This window comes from Taudactylus pleione, unplaced genomic scaffold (assembly GCF_031769625.1).
Source record: "Taudactylus pleione unplaced genomic scaffold, aTauple2 ptg000925l, whole genome shotgun sequence".
In the NCBI taxonomy this organism is placed as follows: Eukaryota; Metazoa; Chordata; class Amphibia; order Anura; family Myobatrachidae; genus Taudactylus; species Taudactylus pleione.
Window position 1 is genome coordinate 212,333 of NW_028285326.1, and position 24,271 is coordinate 236,603.

General features: G+C 48.2%; 1 protein-coding gene across 1 annotated transcript in view; it reads right to left on the bottom strand.

The window, feature by feature from the left end:
- Positions 1-24,271, bottom strand: part of PLXNA3 (plexin A3) — a 216,168-nt gene that overhangs the window by 125,292 nt on the left and 66,605 nt on the right. Inside the window, exons 4-5 of the mRNA XM_088459658.1 lie at positions 17,433-17,561; positions 15,185-15,285 (exon numbers count right to left, since the gene is read on the bottom strand). Coding sequence (XP_088315784.1) covers positions 15,185-15,285; positions 17,433-17,561 — 230 coding nt within the window. The remainder of the gene's footprint in view (positions 1-15,184; positions 15,286-17,432; positions 17,562-24,271) is intronic.

Consider the following 24,271-nt stretch of genomic DNA (forward strand, 5'->3'; position numbering starts at 1 on the left):
GTAACCATCGAGCCAGGGTCTGCTTGTTAGCTGGCCATCCTCATTTGCGAAAACCATATAATACATAAAGAGCATCTAATTTTCTAACAGAGTGTGTATGCTCCACATAGATATAGAGCACTAACTACATCCAGGGAGGCTTCACCTACAGAAAGATCTGGAGCCTGAAAAGCTGGAACTACAATTTCTTCATTTACATGAAAACGGGACACTACCTTCGGAAGGTAACACTCCCTTGTACGAACAACAGCTCTATCCTGGTGAAAAACGAAAAAATGGGGAACAACAAGAGAGCGCTGCTACATCAGAGACTGCGTGCAGAAGAGATAGCGAGGAGAAAAAGTGTACAGAGTCCAAAGGTTAAAATGGGTGAGCTTGTAGACAGATCCCACGGTGCTACAGGTGGGATGAAAGGAGGCTGAAGTCGCAGAACTCCTTGAATAAACTTTCTAACATCTGGTAATGAAGCGAGAGCTCCCGTCACTGCGGTGTGCGCTTGTGTAGACCCTCCCTTGTCACTGCTGTGTGCACACAGACCCTCGCACACAGACCCTCCCGTCACTGCTCTCTGTGTAGACCCTCCCGTCACTGCTCTCTGTGTAGACCCTCCCGTCACTGCTCTCTGTGTAGACCCTCCCGTCACTGCTCTCTGTGTAGACCCTCCCGTCACTGCTTTGTGTGCGCGTGTGTGTGTAGACCCTCCCCTGTAACAAGTGTACGTGTGTGTGTCTGTGTCTAGACCCTTCCTTGTAACTTGTGTGTGTAGACCCGCCCCTGTCACTGCTATGTGTGTGTGTATGTGTGCGCATGTGTGTGTGCAGACCACTCCCGTCACATGTGTGCGTGTGCAGACCACTCCCGTCACATGTGTGCGTGTGTAGATCCTCCCCTGTCACTGCTGTGTGTGTATGTGTGCAGACCCTCCCCTGTCACTGCTGTGTGTGTGTGTGTGTGTGTGTAGACCACTCCCGTCACATGTGTGTGTAGATCCTCCCCTGTCACTGCTGTGTGTGTAGACCATCCCCTGTCACTGCTGCGTGTGTAGACCCTCCCCTGTCACTGCTGCGTGTGCGCGCATGCGTGCGTGTGTGCAGACCCTCCCTTGTCACTGCTGTGTGTGTGTGCAGACCCTCCCCTGTCACATCCAGAGGAACAGTGTGAGCCCTTCCTAATAGGATTAGAAGTGTGGAACTGAATCCAATTCCTCATCACAGGAGCACAAATTATAGAAATAAAAATAGTAGGTGGCTGCCATAGAAGACACAGAGGGTCTATGCTGCAGTCTGAGAGACAGCGAGTAACAGGACAGTTCTGAAGTCTTACAGAGTGTTCTCTACTGCACAAAGCTAGTGGTCTCTGAGACAGCCCATACAGAGGATGCATTCCATATATAATGGTGACAGGCAGTTCTAGATCATAATCATTCTGCAGCCTGAGAGACAGTCCCCAAAAACATTGAGAGAATGCAAAAGCGCAGACTGTAAAGGTGCCTACACACATAGCGATGTACTCACGATGCGACCGCAGCTCCCCGGCATCCTACACACATAGCGATGTACTCACGATGCGACCGCAGCTCCCCGGCATCCTACACACATAGCGATGTACTCACGATGCGACCGCAGCTCCCCGGCATCCTACACTCATAGCGATGTACTCACGATGCGACCGCAGCTCCCCGGCATCCTACACACATAGCGATGTACTCACGATGCGACCGCAGCTCCCCGGCATCCTACACACATAGCGATGTACTCACGATGTGACCGCAGCTCCCCGGCATCCTACACACATAGCGATGTACTCACGATGCGACCGCAGCTCCCCGGCATCCTACACACATAGCGATGTACTCACGATGCGACCGCAGCTCCCCAGCATCCTACACACATAGCGATGTACTCACGATGCGACCTGAGGCACGATTTCCCCTGACCCCTCCCCAGGCAGCACCCCGGCATCCTACACACGATTTCCCCTGACCCCTCCCCAGCAGTCGTGTGCACGATTTGGAGTAAAAAATGTCCAATCTGACTTGAGATCTATCGTGCATCCAGTGCATTGTGTCCCAGATTGGCAAATCTGCCCTAAAGCACGATCTGAAGATGCGATGTACGGCGAGCGGGGACGCGCATTGGCATCGTGATCGTGAGTAGAAAGTCACGATTTGGGCATATTTTACACAATTTGTCGTCACGATTCGTCGGAATTGGGCAAATTGTGTAAAAAAAATCGCCATGCGTGCAGGCACCTGAAGAGACAGCCAAGAGACAATATGACTGTTACATATAAACACTACACTCTGTCATGTCTGAGAGACAGTCTACACAGTCAAGATGTGTACATTTATATATTGCAATCAACTTTTATTCTTTAAGAGACAGTCCACATAGAATGAAAGAGGTACAATAACAGATTACCGTCTCAGAGACCATGTGCAGTCCCTAGTGAGAGCCTGCACAGATATGGAGAGAGCACATTACATGTACAGTCCCTAAGAGACCGTTATAAAGGCCATGCCTTATGCCCTCACTCACGTCACCAGCTGTCTCTTTTAAAAGGCATTCTTTGGAAAACAGACTTGGCCCAGACCAGACAGCCTGAGCTCTCATAAATAGACATCAAACAGAGGGCACATCCCCACCTCGCCAGGACTCGGAAGAATCTGCGTGGGACTGACGAGCCCTTGATGGAATGGAATAGTCTTGCAACCAGGCAGAAAGCAGTGTAATACCTGGCATCGCTTATGGTGTGAGTATTGCAGCCAAGGCACTGATTGGGGGCTGTCTCCCCTTGGGTGGGTTATTGTTCGAGAGGTTTGAGGACAAACACAAAAGTACAAATGTTCATATAATCTCTATGAAAGGCGGCAAAGTATGTAACAAGTATGGATCAGACACTAAGCCACTAAATTTACACCCACTGGCTTTTCAAATGCAACGCTACTATGGAATGGGTGGGTATGATATCCCGGCTATCGTGATGCCACTGTTCAGAATACCGACAGCCTGAATACCGACACCCATAGGACGCAAGGTAAGATCTTTTCTAAACCCTACCCTAACCCCCCCTTCCTAGTGCCTAAACCTAACCTCCCCGCTCCATAAACCTAAGACCCCCTCCCCGGAGCCTAAAGCTAACCTGCCCCCTAGTGCCTAACCCTAACCTCCCCCCACCCCGCACCCTAATACTAACCCTCCCCGGTGCCTAACCCTAGTGCCTAATCCTAACCTCCCCCACCCCGCACCCTAATACTAACCCTCCCCGGTGCCTAACCCTAGTGCCTAATCCTAACCTCCCGCACCCTAATACTAACCCTCCCCGATGCCTAACCCTAGTGCCTAATCCTAACCTCCCCCTAACTCCCCGATATTTACCTTCGGGATCCTGACCTGTCGGGATTTCGGCGCCGGTAATAAGACTGTCGGCATAACGTACGCCGGGATGCAAACTTCATCCGTATGGAATATGTGGTTCATAAAACCCCTACAATATAAACACTTATAGAGTGATAGGCAAGCTCTCGTGGAACTGTATCTCCCAGCAATCCAAATAGACAGAGGCTAAGCATTACGCCGTAAAGTGTAAGAGCAGACATACATTGCCATTTCCTGGGCCCTCGTCTACAGAGAAGAAATACAAATAAGGTGTCAACTGGGAGCCAGTCCTTAAAGCTGCAACTTTTTATCTGCTATAGAACTACAAGTTCCAGTATGCCAAACAGCCAAATCCTGGGCTTTGTAGTTTTACAACAGCTGCCTACACATGGCTTACATGGTGCATTCCGAGTGTTACCAGGAGACCATGGGGAGGGGTATGACTGGCTAAGGGTGCATTCCATGCCAACACAGGCTAGTTAATAAGGTAATGAGGGGTATAATATGGAGGAGGAGGGTCTTGTACTGGTAAGTGTGGGGGATGGGATGTACAACACTGTAGAAAACTTCTGATCAATAGAAATAAATAATTCAAATAAACATGTGAAGCACCAGCCTATCCTCTACCTGTGTCCGGGGCAATGGTACTTACTACACACAGGGTTAAGGCTCTGGCTGAGCTGTGCTATGGGGGATGTGTGATTGACTGTAGTCTGGAGAATCTCTCTTCTCACCTGGGAACACACAACTGTTAAATCCATCTAGGTGGGGGGAAGGGGAACACCAGGCTCCCTCCTTGTTAAATCCCAGCCAGGAGAGAGAGAGACACTAACACGGCAAACCGGCGGCAGTAAGCGCACACATCAATCCTGCGGCTGCACATGCCCAAATAAAAGAACATGACAATCTACAGCCGGTCACTGAGAATCTGATATATATGCTGCGGATTAACAAATGACTATACACAACAATTGTGCGTCTTACACAGACTATATATTTGTTTTACACATAAAAGGGACAAACCAATCACGGAGTTAGATTATTAATTAGCATACATATACTATACAGCCTTCAACACATTTAGGCTACACACAGAACCACTTTACTTTTTCCTCCTGAAACTAAAAGGCCTGATTCAGCAAGGAACGCAAGTGTGCGCACGCTGCAAATATATGCTAATCCATGCATACGCACGGCAACCGCGGCAGAAAATGCAGACGCCCAGCACTACACAATGCCGCCCACTTCCCATTACTCAAAGCCTTAATAGTCCACAAGACAGCGGAAACATTGAGAAGCATATGCACAATAGAGGTTTACCTGATCTTGTGTAGGATTGTGGCCACTTCTTGCGTGCATCGAGTCGTCTGGCTGCATATGACGCTGCACTGCCTTAATTATGCACGCCCCTATAACGGTGTCCCAATGCTCCGGCACGCCTGCATTGGCCTAACCAACCAGTTACCACCGACAAACGGCACTTCCTGTCAATCAATATCGGAAGGGTCTGCGTACACTGTGTGTAGCCTGCGTACCCTTACCCGCTCGCAATGGCTAGTTTGTGTATGTGCAGTGCGATGCATGCACAGTGCCAAAAAATCATCCAGTGCGTGCGAATTCTCATCTGCGTTCCTTGCTGAGTCAGCCCCTAAGTCACAACTAATCATCCATATTCCAGGCAACTGAGCAATCATCCTCTTTCATTGACAGAAGAATCAAACCATTAACAGAATTTGTGTCAGAAAGAAAGAACAAGCACATTGTCTAGAAAGGTTCATGTATGGGAACGTGGAGCAAGGAATGGTTAAAGCCAAGACACAATATATTCAGAAAGTCCAGCATATAGCTGCTGGTGTGATCACAGGAGGAAATGGGACACTCACTGGGTGCTGATAGGGGACTGCAAAGGACTAAGCCTGGGGTGTCGTGAGGGGCACCCCTGGCTTGGGGTGTGAATGCTTTGGCTGGGGTGACCCAGTGATAGGGTCCCCTGGCTGTGGCATTACACTTCAGCCGGATTTGAGCCTGGTGCTGGTTTTAAATATAGGGGGAATCCTACGTTTTTCCCCCTATTTTTAGCCAGGTGCTGGTTCCTAAAATATGGGGGGACACTTTATATTTTCCCCTTATATTTAGGAACCAGGACTGGCTGAACAGCCCGGGGCTGTTTGTGCGTTTGGGGGGTGGGACCCTACTTCATTTAAAAAAATAAAAATAACCCTTTTTTTTTTTTTTTTTTTAACAGATAGACCACACAAGCAGCCTTCACATATCTCACTGATATATCTCACTATATACTAATATGTGAAGGCTGCTTGTTTGGGAGAGAGAAGACCCTGCAATCTCAGGTGAGCAATCTCATTCTAAACTTGCTACTTGGAGAGCAATCTCGACCTGCTTCACCAGTGGCCAACTCGCTCTCAGCTAAACTCACTTCTTAATAAAATTTGTGAGTTTCAGAAGCATCAAATCACCCGAGTTTCGGCGATGCAAATAGAATTGAAAAAAAAAAAAAAAAAAAAAACTCGATTCTTAGTAAATTTACCCCTTAGTCTCATTCTGATGCGACACGAGACTGCACTGATTAATTTGATCTGCAACACTTGCGTATCTGTGCGCGACTGAGTCTGGAGGAATGATACTCACATTTGGGGGATTCGATCGCGCATGAAGTGCCACGTCTGCGCACATATCGGTACTTACAGTAGTGCCGGCAATGCAAGCTTTCCCGACAGGACGTGATGTGCCATTCCGTAAAGGCACACTGAGTCGATATGAGGAATTGAATTCCCTCTACAGAATATTACCATAAATTAGTTTTTATTTTATTAATTTCACAGGAATTGTTCTCTATATTTTTGGATTTTATGATATGTTGTGTATACAAAGCCAAAAACAGAGTTGCCTTGACAAAGTGCTAAATAAGCTGGAAACATGTTAACCAGTGAACATCTTTCATTCCGGACCAACCAACAGATCGCGGTTCAGCTGGCCATACACCAGACCAACTTTCCACCAATCATCCAACTAGCTGGTTGGTTAGAATGAATATCCTAAGATGTATGGGAGCAAGCAACAGTCAGCCAATTGCTCCCAAACACCGGAAAACAGACGAAAGCTGTTGTTCAGACAAGTTGATTAAATCAAACAGATATAACCAACTTGCCTGAACGACCTTTTTCCGTGTTTTCTGGTGTTTGAACATCACATCATTTATATACATCACTTCTCTTCCAAGCCTGGGATCATTTTGAAAGGACTGAATTAATTATAATTTGTGAATTTCTTCTGTCGTGTACTATATGAATGAACGTTCCCGGCACCAGGGGCATACAAAAATTGTAGTTTTACTCACCGTAAAATCCCTTCCTTAGAGTCCATCTGGGGGATGCCATTACTTCTGGGTTATGCATAGTGAGGTCTGGAGTATGATGGATCCTTTCGAGGCAGGCCAGCCTCTTTTTGGTGCATCAATCAACACCAACAGGGAATCCGTACGTCTCAAAGACGCAGTACGGTCCAAGTAAATGCGTAACGCATGTACCACATCCAACAGTGCTAAGGAAGAATTTTCATTAGTCACTGAATCCTGTTGAAAAGCTGGAAGGACAATATCACTTATTAACAGGACAATATCCTGGTTAATGTGGAAAGCAGATACCACCTTCCTCATGAAAGATGAGAAGTGGAGATTTACAAGAAAGAGACGCTAATTCATATACCCTTCTGGCCTAAGCAACGGCCAGAAGGAAAACAACCTTCAAAAGTAAGATATCACAATTCAGTTTGCAAAGGCTCAAACGGTGCCTTCTGAAGTGTGAAATTCAAGTCCAAGGAGGAACCAGCGAGACATAAGGAGACTGTATGCGAGGAACACCCTGCAAGAAAGTTTGAACTTCAGGAATGGAGGCCAATTTTCTCTGAAACAGGATCAATAGGGCAGAAATTTGTCCCTTAAGAGAGGACAATCCAAGACCCTTAACCAACCCCTCTTGCAGAAAAGACTAGAGACGAGACACTCAGAACCTTTCAGATTTGAACTTGTGTCGTTCACCCCAACAAATATCTATCTTCCATATCCGATGATAAATCTGGGAAGTGACTGGTTTGTGAGCCTGTATCATGGTTTTCACCACAGATTCTATAAACTCTTTGGCCCTCAAGATATTGGATTCAAGAACCATGCCGTCAAAGCCAAGTGAGGCAAATCGGGGTGATGGCATGGACCCTGAAGTAACAGATCTGGACGCAGGGGCAGACCATATGGAACTGCCAACACACTCCGAAGAATTGCATGCCAATGACGGCATGGTCAGTGGCCAGTCTGAAGCCACCAGAATGAATGGCTGTGCCACTGATTGAATCCGCTGAAGTACCTTTGGTAACATTACCAGAGGAGGAAAATGTATCCAAGGTGCTGTCATGGCATCCACCAGAGATGCCAGAGGATCCCGGGACAGAGATCCGTACCTTGGAAGTTTCTTGTTGAGACGAGAAGCCATTAGATCTATGTCTGGAGATCCCCATCTGGCAACTTTTTCCGCAAACACCCCCTGGTGTAACTCCCATTCCACTGGGTGCACACTGTGGTGACTTAAGAACTCAGCCTCCCAGTTGTCCACCCCTGGAATGTAAATTTCCAAAATAGCTGGAACCCAATGAAAGATGTGAGAAACCACCTTGATTGCTTGCCAGCTGCGTGTGCCACCCTGCTTGTTTATATAAGCAACTGCCGTGGAATTGTCTGATTGGATTCGCATTGGTAGGCTCCTTAGATGGCATTGAGTTTGAACCAATGTATATCAAATTGCCCTTAATTCCAGAATATTGCTGGAAAGAGAGGTTTCTTGGACAGACCAAAAACCCTTAGGTGCCTGTCTAGAACCACCGCCCTCTAGCCTGTTAGACTGGCATCAGAGGTGACAATGGTCCAGTTTAACACCGACAATTGACAACCCGTTCAGATTTGCATCCTGTAGCCAAAACTGAAGTGACTTTTGGGTCTGTAGAAATAATCTAAATATCTGCCTGTTTAATTGCGGGTCTGGCTTCACCCATTGATGAAGCAGTTGGTTTTGCAGTGGACGGACATGAAATCTGGCAAAAGGAACGGTTTTGAATGAAGCCACCATTTTTCCCAGGAGCTGCATAGCCCTGAGGACTGAGATATGCAAGATCTGTGAGATCTGTAAAATGGTCCTTATTCTGGATTGAAGATCCTGAAACACTGACACCGGGTGTCGAAGATAAAACTCAAAAAAAACATCCTCTGAGATGGAATAAATTAGATTTGGGGAAATTGATGATCCAGCCGAATCTCTGAAGCATGTCTAAGGTAATCTGAAGATGTTGTTGCAATGGAATCGGTATGAATTACCGCATGGACCCCTGGCCGACAGTTCAAATCCTGACAGCGGCTGGCCAACAGAGGAGGAAATCCCGATCATCCCTAGGTAAGTATAAACTAACCTATTTTTATACCTAACCCTCCCTCCCCCTAGCCTAACCCTAACCTCCAGGGGGGGGGGGGGGGGGATTGGAGTGCCTAACTGTAAGTCCCCCCCAGGGAGCCCCAAACCTAACCCTCCCACCCCCAGCGGATTTAGACGCCTGTCATTCCTCGCTGGTTGGGATTGAATTGTCTGGAAGCCGGCGGTCAGCATTCAGTCCGCCGGCTTTCTAAACGTATACCGTTGCAATAGGGCTATTGAGGGTGCCTTTAGCAATAAATCGCCCAGATAAACCAACACATTTATTCCCCCACTCCTGAGTAGGGAGATCATTTGTGCCATAACCTTTGTAAAGACTCTGGGAGCGGTGGCCAAACCGAATGGCAGAGCCTGGAACTGAAAATGCTGATGCCCTTCTGCAAACCGCAGATGATGTTGATGACCCCTCTATATAGGAATATGGAGGTAGGCATCCTTGATCTCTATGGAGGCCAGAAATTCCTCTTCCTCCATGGAACAAATGACTGACCTTTTTTTCTAAATGGAGATAAGCATTTAACCCCCTGAGGTTGCGAATGGGACAAAACGACCAGTCTGGTTTGTCCATCAAGAAAAGATTAGAGTAGAACTCAGGCCTTGCTGCAGTACCAGAAACAGAACAATTACTCCGGAAATGGAAAGCGCAGAAATTGCCTGTATAAGAGCTGCATTTCTGCAACCATCCACAGGGAGAGGAGTGGAAAAAAATCTTTTTGGAGCTGGACCCTCCAAATCTAAAATGTAACCCCTGGTTACTACTTGACTTACCCAAAAATCCAGATTGGATTGAATCCAAGTTTCCCAGGATTTGAGTAAGCGGCCTCCCACCAGAGGACGGTCTCAGTACCGTGACTGTGGTCATGTGGATTGACCTGGCTTAACAGCAGGGTGACTGGTGCCGGGGACAGCACGTCCCCTGAAGGTCCCTCTTCGTGGACTCCTAGGCACACCCGGAAGGGCTGCTTTGAGTCCGAAAGGAACAAAACCTAGGGGATTTTGTTTTTGGTGTTGATACAGGAAGGTAAGGACTTTTTCCTCCTATGACCAGAGAAATAATTTCAGTTCATTCTGGACCAAACAAAGAACCTCCTTCAAAAGGTAATGCTTTTAAAGCATGCTTGGATTCTATGTCTGCCTTCCATGTTTTAAGTCATAGCGGATGCCTGGCGGAAATGGCCAAAGCCGAAATAGATACGATTCAGGTACAGTCTCCTATTAAAGCATCACCTATATAGGTTAGAGCTTTCAAAATCTGATCAGCTAAGAGCTAGCTTCAGACAAATCCACAGACAGAGATCCAGTAATCATCTGGTTCATCCAGGGATTGATAACCTTTATCACCCAGGCGCTGGCCAGAATTGGTCACAGCGAGACTCCTGACAAAGCGAATATAGACTTAAGTACAGCCTCATTCTTCCTATCCATAGGATCTTTAGGAGTTAGAGACAGGTCAGGAATACAGTTATTCCCACAACACAATCTAGCAACAGGAGCATCCATCATGGGTGGAATTTCCCAAAGCATGGTATCCTCTTCCGAAAAAGGAAAGACACAAATTTTTTCGGAATTTGAAATTTGGAATCCGGTTTTAACCAGGCTTCATTTAATATTCCCTCAAAATGTAAAAAACAGATACATGTTTCTTCTTAAAGTTTAAAGAAAGTTTAGTTACTGGAATAGCTGTTTCCTGTAGATCCTCGGGATCCCACACAGTGCATGGTTTCCAGGTCTTTTCACAGATTTAAAAGTGAAATAATTATAACCACCTGTGGATCTTTTAAAATGTGTCAGTGAGTAATGAATACACCTGTGCACCTGCCAGGAGACCAGGAAAACGTGAACCGTTTGGGGTCCTGAGGACAGAGTCTGAGAACCACGGCTGTAGACGCAAAGTCTCCCTGACCGCAACTATCAACATAGAAACTTCTGAATCAGAATGGGAGTCACCCTCCCAGTTTGAGGTGTCTTCCCAGTCACAATCCAATTGAAGAGGTAGCTGAAGCCTCTTATCCAGGAAAATCCACAGAGGAAAGACCTGAACGTCTTTTAGTGGCTGTGGCCCCTGCGGTCGTTCCCATTTTATTTAGGGATATTGCCATCTGAGCGAGACATCGTCCCATATCCTGGGCCCACCTGCAATCTAACACGGGATCAGAAAAAGGAGGAGCTTCAGCACAGGGGTTTATATAATTTGCCTGAGAGTGACTTAACTCACCTATGGCCTCAACCATAGATCTGGCCCAATCAGGCATCACCGGCTCTTCAGCCAAACCTCCAGGTAATGAATCCCCCTGTGAACAACCAGTACCGAGCAAACCTGGGTCCTTACCTTTTGGCAATTTTTTCTCACATTTTGTACAAGTATAAAAGGAACCTTTGTCTGGCTTATCCATACGAGAAAGACAAGTCTAACCAATACAGATAGCTACCTAAATTCCTCTGGAAAAAGTGTAGCACTAATTGAATAGAAAAACCCAAAGAAGGGAATAATTAAGACTAATTCACCCATCAGTTAAATGCAAAAACCCTGGACTCCTAGAAGTTCATATTCTCTGCAAAAAACCAAAGGCAAACAAATTCTTAGTATACCCCTGCATGCTACTGCCTAAATTCTGGAGAAACAGAGCAGTAAAAGGTGTATGTACATATACTAATATACATACATACATACATACATACACATTATATATATATATATATATATATATATATATATATATATATATATATATATATATATATATTAGTCCACAATACTATAGGCTCAAACAAAGATCACCAGGTTAATATCCCAAGTAATAATCCCACCTAACTGCTTATCTATCAGTACACAGCCGTCCCCCTGTATCTGCTGTGAAACTCCAGCCGCTGTCATCAGCTGTTTTGTGCGTTCCTCTGAAGCCTTGTGAGCTGCTGCAACTGAAATACCTGGTGGAAGCATGGCCGTCGGCGTCCTGCTTTACTCAGGACACCTGATGTTATCCTCCTAGCCTCCAGTGTACTCCGGAGGCTACAGTGTTACCGCAGCCTGGAATGACGACATCACTAATGGTGCGCCCCCGCTTCGGCGCCGCGTCCTGGAACCGTTCAAGCCTCTCTCTCCCACAAAACTAGCAGCATGTTGCTGCTCTGTAATCCATTCCGGCGGTCCTGCAAGGGAACCGTCGTGGTCCTGAAAGCAGCGAGTGCTGTGGAAGCCCAAGGAGGTGTGAGACACGCCGGCCCTACAGCGCAGTCGTGCGAGTAACATAATACCCGGCCGCTCTGCTTAAAAGCGGCATGCCGGGAAGCAGTACATAGAGGCAACAAGGTCTTCTACATGTATAAAGCTTACCTTCTCTTTGCCAGTGGCCTCCTCAGATGTCTGTCTGTCATGGAGAGAGACCCAGGGACTATGTAGTTTGGCGACTCTCCCAGGGGCCGGCTTTAGAGTGGAATACAGGGGTCACACAAACCTCTATTCTATCCAACTGCCACTCTACTAGTGCTCGTCACCTGGTGCCAGGAACTAACCACCCAAACCACACAGCGACCTCTATTCTATCTAACTCCCACTCTGCTAGTGCTCGTCACCTGGTTCCAGGAACTAACCACCCAAACCACACAGCATCCTCTATTCTATCTAACTCCCACTCTGCTAGTGCTCGTCACCTGGTGCCAGGAACTAACCACCCAAACCACACAGCAACCTCTATTCTATCTAACTCTCACTCTGCTAGTGCTCATCACCTGGTGCCAGGAACTAACCACCCAAACCACACAGCATCCTCTATTCTATCTAACTCCCACTCTGCTAGTGCTCGTCACCTGGTGCCAGGAACTAACCACCCAAACCACACAGCAACCTCTATTCTATCTAACTCTCACTCTGCTAGTGCTCATCACCTGGTGCAAGGAACTAACCACCCAAACCACACAGCATCCTCTATTCTATCTAACTCCCCCTCTGCTAGTGCTCGTCACCTGGTGCCAGGAACTAACCACCCAAACTACACAGCATCCTCTATTCTATCCATCTCCCCACTCTGCTAGTGCTCGTCACCTGGTGCCAGGAACTAACCACCCAAACCACACAGCATCCTCTATTCTATCCAACTCCCACTCTGCTAGTGCTCGTCACCTGGTGCCAGGAACTAACCACCCAAACCACACAGCATCCTCTATTCTATCCAACTCCCACTCTGCTAGTGCTCGTCACCTGGTGTCAGGAACTAACCACCCAAACCACACAGCATCCTCTATTCTATCTAACTCCCCCTCTGCTAGTGCTCATCACCTGGTGCCAGGAACTAACCACCCAAACCACACGGCATCCTCTATTCTATCTAACTCCCCACTCTGCTAGTGCTCGCCACCTGGTGCCAGGAACTAACCACCCAAACCACACAGCGTCCTCTATTCTATCTAACTCCCACTCTGCTAGTGCTCGTCACCTGGTGCCAGGAACTAACCACCCAAACCACACAGCGTCCTCTATTCCATCTAACTCCCACTCTGCTAGTGCTCGTCACCTGGTGCCAGGAACTAACCACCCAAACCACACAGCATCCTCTATTCTATCTAACTCCCCCTCTGATAGTGCTCGTCACCTGGTGCCAGGAACTAACCACCCAAACCACACAGCGTCCTCTATTCTATCTAACTCCCACTCTGCTAGTGCTCGTCACCTGGTGCCAGGAACTAACCACCCAAACCACACAGCATCCTCTATTTTATCTAACTCCCCACTCTGCTAGTGCTCATCACCTGCTGCCAGGAACTAAGCAACCAAACATCAAAATAAAGATATTAAACCTAGCTAAAAGCTAGGACCTAGCTAGTGCCTTACTCCAAGGTACTAAAAACAAGACTGAGCTTATTGGTGGAAGGGGAGGGGTTATATAGGGGGTGAGAGCCAGATTCAATTAGTGTCCAACTCCACACCTCACTACGCATAATCCACAAGTAATGGCATCCCCCAGATGGACTCCACACCTCACTACGCATAATCCACAAGTAATGGCATCCCCCAGATGGACTCCAGGCCTCTCTACGCATAACCCAGAAGTAATGGCATCTCCCAGATGGACTGCACACCTCACTACGCATAATTAACAAGTAATGACATCCCCCAGATGGACTCCACACCTCACTACGCATAATCCACAAGTAATGGCATCCCCCAGATTGACTCCAGGCCTCTCTACGCATAACCCAGAAGTAATGGCATCTCCCAGATGGACTGCACCCTCACTACGCATAACCCAGAAGTAATGGCATCTCCCAGATGGACTGCACCCTCACTACGCATAACCCAGAAGTAATGGCATCTCCCAGATGGACTGCACCCTCACTACGCATAACCCAGAAGTAATGGCATCCCCCAGATGGACTCCACACCTCACTACGCATAACCCAGAAGTAATGGCATCCCCCAGATGGACTCCAGGCCTCTCTACGCATAACCCAGAAGTAATGGCATCCCCCAGGTGGACTCCACACCTCACTACGCATAACCCAGAAGTAATGGCATCCCCCAGATAGATGAAAAGGAAGGGAAGCAATATTTCATTATGTTGATTCTCCCAACACCTCCCATCAGCAACCAGTATAGCACTTCTGCTAGATATTCTCGTCCCTTTGGGTTCCTGGTAGAGCCATGTGAAGGACAGGCAGCAGAAACACCCTATAGTGTTGCATCTTTTTCTGTACCACAGGCATAGCTAAGACAGCTTTGACCATTACGGTACAATTTCACTGAATGCATGAAATACATAATACAGGTTGAGTCTCCCATATCCAAATATTCCGAAATACGGAATATTTTTGGCATGACTGAGATAATGAAACCTTTGATTTTTGATTGTTTAATGTACATAAACTTTGTCTAAGGCACAAATTATTAAAAAGATTGTATAAAATAACCTTCAGGCTGTGTGTATAAGGTGTGTATGAAACAAATGAATTTCATGTATGTAAACAAACTTTTTTTGATGCACAAAATTATAAAAAATATTGTCTAAAATGACCTGCAGGCTGTATGTATAAGGTGTATATAACACATAAATGCATTCTGTGTGTATATTGGGGTCCCATTTCCAAGACATTTCATTATAATATGCAATTATTCCAAAATACGGAATATTCCGATATCCAAAATACCCCTGGTCCCAAGCATTTTGGATATGGGAGACTCAACCTGTACTCTTATTATTCATTCACGACAAGGACACATGTAACAGACCAATTCAAAGAGTATGGAGTGAACATTAGACATGCTAATTAGGATAATGTAGACATGACCTGGATAATAACAAGAGAGACCAGTTGCCAACTCACCTGCTGTTAAGTACACACCAGCCACAATGAGGGTCTCCGGACCCCAGACACATGCTACAGGAGTTATACCGCTGGCAACTCTCCACAGGAACGCGGCTGATCTGCAATATAATCAGACAATTATCAGTTTTACCATATCTACTATAAGTGTACCGGTTACATACAAAGTGGAAAGAGCCATTTTGTTGGTGGAGACAGTATTTGAATGCAGGAATTCAATGCAATACATAAAGATCAGCGATATCAATGCCTGTTACTAGCACATAGTGGAAGTAGACCTCTTTCAGAATTCACTATGTGTATGTAACAGATATGCTTTAAAAGTGTTACAGTTATCCTTACTGTGGCTGGAGCCCGACCATACGTAATTAAAATTGCTGCCACGGCACTGAAGGGATTAGCTCTCATGCCACAGCACCATTTTTAAAAGAACCTTTAGGCGCAGTGTAATGTGTTTGAACATGTTATATTCAATGTGCTGTGTGCAGTTGTGGAAATGTACTTTTAAATATATAGCCTATGCACTTATAAGGAATGTATAAGTTATTTTGTTTTAGAAGACTAACATTTAGAATCAAATGGTTTTGAGACCTTCTCACCTCCTAGTGATCTGTTATTTATCCTGATGTAGTGACCAAACCTTTGTTTACAGCACTTTCATTGAAATGTAATGCAGAGGTCTCCTGTGTGTCTATGTACAATACCCAGCAAGCTTGGGGAAAGCAATGTGTCTGTGTGTAAGAAGCTTCTATTGTGTGGAAGAACTTAGAAGGTGTTAAGACTGGGAAAGCCAATACTGGTTTAGTCATAGACATGTGAAAGGACGACGAATGCCACTGAAAATTTACATTATATTTACCTTTTCAGAAACAGTATATGCTAACTCAGTATGTGCTTTAAGCAAATCAACTTTTTTGGGTGGTGACGAGGAAATGATGTTAGTATCTTTAAAATGTAAGAGGTGTTAATTTATATTTTGTGAGCTAGCATGATTGGCTAGAAGGAACACAGGCCGGACTTATCCCCTGGGGTAATCTGTATTGGAGTGACATAAGAAGGCTGCGTGCCTGATAAAAATGTACATCTTTGTGTATCTCTGGAAGATCAAGACTGCTGTATCATCTATGTATGCTGTAACCCCTTGAAGATAAAGGGAAGAGTCTTTTTCAAGTCCGTGAGCAATAAACATCTTTGCCTTACGACTGCATCTGCATCCTGAGACCAACAGAATTGCGCAAAACGCTATTCCGTTCTCCTGCTGTTCTGGATTGAGCCAAGCATCTCCAAAACCTCCAGCCCTCTGCCAGCTACCGTGCAGAGCATGGTCCATTGCGAGTGATCACGAGGAAATAACCGACACCAATCAGGGGGCGTGGCCGCAGCTAGTTGACGCAGATGCGGTTCCAAGCGCCAACGGAAGAAGCTTGGTGGTGGCAGCATCGTTACACGCCCACGGCGCAGTGGGCAGAGTCAGTGACAGGCAGACACTGACGGTAAGCGGGAATCCTTGATACCCCAAGACAAAGTGGGGACAAACGCCAACCTGTGATCGGGAGTGGCTAGGTCAAGGTCGTCCCGTCACACTTACATAGAACCACACAGGTGTCATTTAAATAAAAAAAATAAAACAAAAGGAGGAAAAAAAAATAAAATTGTGATAATGTTTCCAGCTTGTTACAGCTACACATAGGGCCCATTTTATTTAACAGGAGAAATATTCAATATTGTACCTGCACTCCCAGAGCAGTGAGGTGCAACATCTCTTTCCAAAAACAAACATCCACTTTCTAATGTATTGTCAGTGTGATAGGATCAGCGACATCGCCAGCAGCAACATATCGTAAGCACACAACACCGACATCGCCAGCAGCAACATATCGTAAGCACACAACACCGACATCGCCAGCAGCAACATATCGTAAGCACACAACACCGACATCGCCAGCAGCAACATATCGTAAGCACACAACACCGACATCGCCAGCAGCAACATATCGTAAGCACATAACACCGACATTGCCAGCAGCAACATATCGTAAGCACACAACAAATGTAAGATGGTTTGCGACTTCAACTAAGCCGTGGTTGTTTAGATGGATGCGTGAGGGGCACAGAGGACGAGCAGTATATGTGGCAGGAGGACATGGTTGCTATATTAATAATTTACCAGTTTATATGTTATGTGTTGTTTTTATCGAATATATTTTAAATCCACATTTCTTGCACTTTGCAGATTTGCTCATCTCACCTGCTTCTCGCTCAGGATGTATACAGACTGCCAGTCTGGGCTGAACACCATGTCCCTCAATATGGGTTTTCCTGGCACCACCACAGCACTGTCGTACAACACGGCATCTGCAGCGCTGTCTACGCGAATCTGTCAAGGCAAGAAAAACAATGAAAGTAACTGCCCACAGGACACAAGGGGGCTTTGTACCGGCAGACCCCATATACTCCACAAATGTCTGCTGTCCTCAGTATATGACAAACATCATTAGTCTATAAAGCGGTGACACAGACTGACAGACTCAGGGGGCAGAGTAGTAAATAAGGGGGAGGGGAGCTCTGTCTGCACTCACACAAACGCTGCCGACAGGAGCTCATAACATTTCGGATGGTCAGAAACCACTTATAGATTTGTGTAAACGGACATTTGCTGGTGTCTCCATCAGCAGAGAAAATTCACACAACACACAGCTTCCTACACCCAGATAACACGTCAGCTATGTCCAGGCAGGCCAGAGGGTCTCCTGGGGGGGGGGGGGTTATTGGCACACCTGGCAGCATTTATTTTCATAAAAACAAACACCAGAAGATTTATATTGACCACCTGGATAATGACACCCAGTCGCATGTCCAAAAATGTTTGAGACAATAAATTGAATTGAAGTTTGAAACTTCGTATGTACCCCAAACATTTATTTTATTTTTTTATTTAAGATCGCACTTCCCCCTCATCCGCTCTTCTGAGTAGTTCTTAATCGATGAGTAACCTTGTCCCGTATCCCCTTTCCATCCTCTCGTGTTTCCAACTCTTGTTCTTATGGTTTTCATTGTAACCATCCTTTTATTACTACTGTTATTAGTTTTTCTCTTGTTCTCAATATCATTGCTAGTAATACTGTTTATTATTTTCACTCTAATGTATGTATCCTAGAGTCTCTGGATCCCTCCAGCAATGCATATCGTCTCTCTATTGTATTAACCCTAACCTAACCTAGACCCTAATGAATATATAGGTCTTGCTTGTGGCATTGATAACTACTGGTCATAGTCTCTATGTTAAAACCTAATAAAGAGTGTTTGGGAAAAAAACAAAAAACCAAGAGCTACAAGTGGGGAGAATGGATGAAAATGGTGGTCTGAAAGACTTATACAATGCAAAATAAAAAAATGCTAATGACGACTGCTGCCACGGAAAAGGACTGACCCTTAGCTTTTCCTTCAGGGCAAAAGGATGACGTCCTAGGTTTTGTATTATATGCAGAGGGCAGGAACGCTGTCTTGGAAGCTGCCAAAGTAGTCACAATTTTATCTAATTCTGGACCAAATAGGATATCTCCAGAATAATATGAGATATGGTAAGAACTTACCCTTGTTATCTCTATTTCTACGAAGTCCATAGGGTTCCACAGGATACCTTGGGGTATAGGTGTGACGTCAGTCGCAGGGCACCAAAGAGTTAAGCTTTCAGCCTCCCAGGATGCACTAGGTTCCCCTCCTATACCCCGCCCCCGAGCCAAGGCACCTCAGTTAGTTACCAAGCCATAGGCCGGAGGAGGAGAAGGAAGAGAGAGAACAAAGATCTGGACACATACAAGAATCACATTCTCACCAGAGGGAGATGGAAAACCGGTGACCAGAGCAAAGCCCATCTGCAGCACAGGTGCGACAGGGCGGGAGTCCTGTGGAACCCTATGGACTTCGTAGAAATAGAGATAACAAGGGTAAGTTCTTACCATATCTCATATTTTCTACTTCAGGGTCCATAGGGTATCCACAGGATACCTTGGGGATGTCCCAAAGCAGTATCCCTTAAGGGTGGGGACGCTCCTGTGCAGAAAGGAGAATCCGCCGCCCGAAGGAAGCATCCTGAGAGGCGAAGGTGTCAAACCTGTAATACCTCACGAAGGTATGGACAGAGGACCACGTAGCAGCCTTGCAGATCTGGACTGCAGAGGCACCACGTCGAGCTGCCCACGAAGGACCCACAGACCTAGTGGAATGAGCCTTCAGAGAAGGAGAAACCGGTAGGCCTTCATGAAGATAAGCTTCAGAAATAGCCATACGGATCCAGGCTGCCAAAGTTTGCTTTGAAGCAGGCCAACCCTTTTTACGGAAGCCATAGAGGACAAACAAATCGTCCGACTTCCTAAATGAAGAAGTGCGGTCAACATAAGTCCTTAAGGCCCGCACAACATCCAAAGAGGCCTCACCCACGGAAAGACCCGGTGAGTTAAAGGCCGGAACAACAATTTCCTCGTTAACATGAAACTGGGAAACAACATTGGGAAGAAACTCGGGCCGAGTGCGGAGTACTGCCCTGTTCCCATGAAAAACCAAGAAAGGGGGTCTACAAGAAAGAGCCCCTAACTCAGAAACACGTCTGGCCGAAGCAATAGCCAGAAGGAAAACAGTCTTAGCTGTTAGCCATTTAAGATCCACTGATCCCAGTGGTTCAAACGGCGGTCCTTGGAGAGCCCTCAGGACCACAGCCAAATCCCAAGGCGCCACAGGTGGAACAAAGGGCGGCTGAATGCGGGGAACACCTTGCATAAAGGTGCGCACATCCGGGATTGTAGCAATCCTACTGTGAAACCAGAAAGACAGGGCCGAAACCTGTACCTTCAAAGAAGCAAGGCGAAGCCCATGATCTAGTCCCGCTTGCAGGAAGGCGAGAATCCGAGACAGACGAAACTCCCGCGGTGCATAACCTCTCGGTCGACACCACTGGAAGAACGTATGCCACACGCGATGGTATATCCTCGCGGAAGACGGTTTCCGAGCTCGCAACATGGTACGCACCACAGAGCTGGAAAACCCCCGGGACCTCAGCATGGCCAATCTCAACAGCCTCGCCGTCAAAGACAGCCGAGTCAGGTCCGGGTGACGACAAGGACCCTGAGACAGGAGGTCCGGTCGTAGCGGCAACCGCAGAGGACTGTCCACGGACAGACCCTGAAGGTCTGAGAACCAGTGCCGTCTGGGCCACGCGGGAGCTATCAACAAGAGCGTCCCTCCTTCCTGTTTGAATTTCCGGATTACCCGTGGAAGAAGGGAGACCGGAGGGAACAGGTATGCGAACCGGAACGTCCACCGGACGGACAGAGCATCCACCAGAGACGCCCCTTTGTCTCTTGTGCGAGACCCGTACACCGGCAACTTGTTGTTGTGCCGGGACGCCATGAAGTCGATCTCTGGAAGACCCCATCTGTCCACCAGTAGTTGAAAAACGTCCGGGTGCAGGGACCATTCCCCCGGATGAACGTCCTGGCGACTTAGAAAGTCCGCCTCCCAATTGAGCACTCCCGGGATGAAGACCGCTGATATGGCCGGAAGATTGCGCTCCGCCCAAACCAGGATCCGAGACACCTCTACGAGAGCCGCCCGGCTTTGGGTTCCTCCTTGCCTGTTTATGTAGGCCACGGTGGTAGCGTTGTCTGACTGGACCTGTACCGGGTGACCCTGGGGAAACCAATGTGCCTGCTGGAGAGCATTGAAGACCGCACGGAGTTCCAAGATATTGATTGGAAGCTCCGCTTCTGTCGGCGTCCACCTGCCCTGGAACAGATGTGGACCCGAAACTGCTCCCCAACCCCGAAGACTGGCGTCCGTTGTCAACAGGACCCAATTTGGAACCCAGAACGGACGTCCCTCGCTGAGGTGGGTCGTCTGTAACCACCAAGCAAGGGACAGGTGAACCTCCGGGGAGAACACAATCGTCTGGGACTTCAGAGACTGCGGCAGCCCGTTCCACTTTGACAGGATCAGGTGCTGCAGAGGTCTGGAGTGAAACTGGGCATATTCCACCATGTCGAACACCGACACCATGGAGCCCAGTAACCTCATCGCCGAGTGTAGAGACACCCTGCGGCTGTGCAGACAACTGCGCACCCTTGACTGTAAAGCAGAGATCTTTTCCTCCGTCACGAAGATCTTTTGCTGTCCCGAGTCCAATAAGGCTCCAAGATGCAGAATCCTCCGAGACGAGATTAGAGTGGACTTCTGCCAGTTGATTAGCCAGCCGTGCCGTTGCAGCAGGGCAATGGTCAGGTCCAAGTGGCGTAACAGGAGCTCTGAAGATCCCGCCACCAATAACAGGTCGTCCAAGTACGGCAACATGCGGACTCCCTGCAGCCGCAGAGAAGCCGCCATGACCGCCATCACCTTGGTGAAAACACGTGGTGCTGTCGCCAGGCCAAAAGGTAACGCCCGAAACTGGAAGTGGTCGCTGCGGATTGCAAACCTGAGGAACTGTTGATGGCGCAAAAGAATAGGGACATGCAGGTAAGCGTCCTGTATGTCCAATGACACCATGTAGTCCCCAGGTTCCAGCGCCAGAATGATGGACCATAGGGTCTCCATCCGAAACTTCGGTACCCGCAAAGACTTGTTGAGTGCTTTGAGGTTGAGAATCGGACGATACGACCCATTGGGTTTCTGTACCAAAAAAAGATTTGAATAGAAACCCCGGCCCCTCTGGGAGAATGGAACAGGCACTATAACTCCAGCCTGGAGCATAGTGTGCAATACCTTCTGCAGCTCCGTAGCCTTGTTCCGGTCTGATGGTAGACCCATGGTGAAGAATCGAGCCGGGGGTCTGTGCCGGAAGGAGAGGGCGTACCCGTGGGAGACCACCTCCAGAACCCAAGTGTCTGTCGTAGTGACCGACCAACACTGGGCGAAAAGCAGCAGGCGGCCTCCCACCCTGGGATCCCCCAAAGGGAGGCCCGGACCGTCAGGCCGCAGGCTTGTCATCTGGCTTGGGGGCCGGACGTGTGGTACTCCATGCCTGCTTCCGGGGCTTGACCGATTTCCTAGGGCCAGCCTGACGAGGAAACGACTGTGGTTTGGGCCTGCCCTGGGCCCTAGATGACCGAAAGGACGATGGTCCAGAACCAGAAGGAGCAGCGACCGATGGGAGACAAGCCGATTTGGCTGCCGCCAGCGTGGCCACAATCTTATCCAGATCCGGACCGAAGAGAACTTCTCCGGTAAACGGCAACGCTTCCAGACCCTTCTTGGAATCTGCGTCCGCCTTCCAGGATCGCAGCCACAAGGTGCGACGAGCAGCTACCGCTGCTGAAGAAATTCTAGACACCAGAGTTCTAATGTCTAGAGCCGCCTCGTTGATGTAGGTGGCCGAATCACGGAGATTGCCAATCAACTCCGCCTGTTCGGCCGGACAATCGGAATCAAAAGAAGCCTCTAATGAATCCGCCCAGCGCTCCATCGCTCTGGCCACCCAGCAAATGGCCATAGCCGGCCGTGCTGCCCCCCCTCGCAAGGGAATAAGCGGACTTCAGGCAGATTTCCACCTTGCGGTCCGTAGCATCCTTAAGGGAGGACATGGATGGCATCGGCAATGTGGCACTACGGACAAGACGGGTCACGTGAGAATCCACCTGTGGAGGGGATTCCCACTTAGCAAAATAATTATCCACGAACGGATAAGCCACCGCCAGGCGTCTCTGCGGCTGGTATCTTTTGCCAGGCTGTTTCCACGCCTCCTCTAAATGGTCCACCAACTGACCCGAAAGAGGAAAGACTGTGGCATCGCCCTTCACGTCTTTAAAAAAAGGCATACTTAGACTTAGCCGCTGGGGGAACTTCGTCCTCAATCACCAAGGCTGTGCGGACCGCCCGAATAAGTCCAGGAATATATACTTTGGACTTAGCATAAGCGTCCTTTGTATGGAGAGGTTCCTGATCGTAAGGATCCAGAATCTCCCCATCATCAGACGTCCCTTCGTCATCCTCATAAGGAGCGGACAGAGACGCCACCGGCCGTTTATGAGGCCGCATCACAGACTCCCCTTGCAACACATCCGACAAGTGCTGTACAGAACTCGTCAGGGAGTTAACCCACGCTGGCTCCTGAGAAACCGGGAGCGGGGAAATAGGGAGACTGTAGGGTACCACCAATTGTCGTGGGAAACCCTGCATGGGTGACGACACCACAGACTGCTGGGACAAACCCATCGGAGTAAACGCGGGCTGCGGAGCTAACTGGCCCACTAAAGCTGTTAGCGCCTGAGCGAAACAAGCCCAGGGCGGCTCCTGTACCGGTGCTGTAACCGTAAGAGGCCGCGCCATGGACAAACACTGCCGGCAAAGGCCCTCCGCGCTACCCTCCCCCTCCGCTAACGGTACTTTACACGTGGTACACTGTAGCCGGAGGGGAAAATCACTTTCAGACATGATGGCACCACGTATGTGACACCTCTCACCAATTATATATTAAATAGGCGAGAGACCACCCTGCAGCACCGCACCGCAAGGGCTTAGCAGAAAGAACAGGGACAGTAATAAAGCTGACAGTCTTGTGAAGAAAAGTTACAGACGGCAGCGCTAGCACAGTCACATACAATGCAAAGAAAATCAATTCCTGCACTAACAGCGCTGATCACTCAACTACACAGACACAGGGCCTGGTAGGACACAGCGCTGCATACACAGACCTGACCACAGCGGAGGAGAGGTATGCGGGGGGACCCAGACCACGATGCTTCCAATGCAGGCTTCCAGCAGCGTTCACCATGCTTCTGAAAAGATGGCCGCCGAGGAGCAGAGAGAAGGCTGGCCTGGGGGAGGAGCGCTGACACAGGGCCAGTCAGCACAGTGCAGAGAGGGCTGTGTGCAGCGGGGGAGGCGCCGGCTGTGAGACAGGGAAGGCGCGCTCCCCTGGCATGCATTTAACCCCTGGGACGCCGCAGCGCTACCGCTCTGCTGCGGTCCGCTGTCCCAGGGGGTAGTGGAAGCGCAGGTTGGTCGCCTGGCTCCACGCTGCAGCCAGTCCCCAGGGAGCCCCCTGCCTGGGGACTTAGGACCATGTGATCAGCGGGGACCCACCGCGGGACCCCGCTG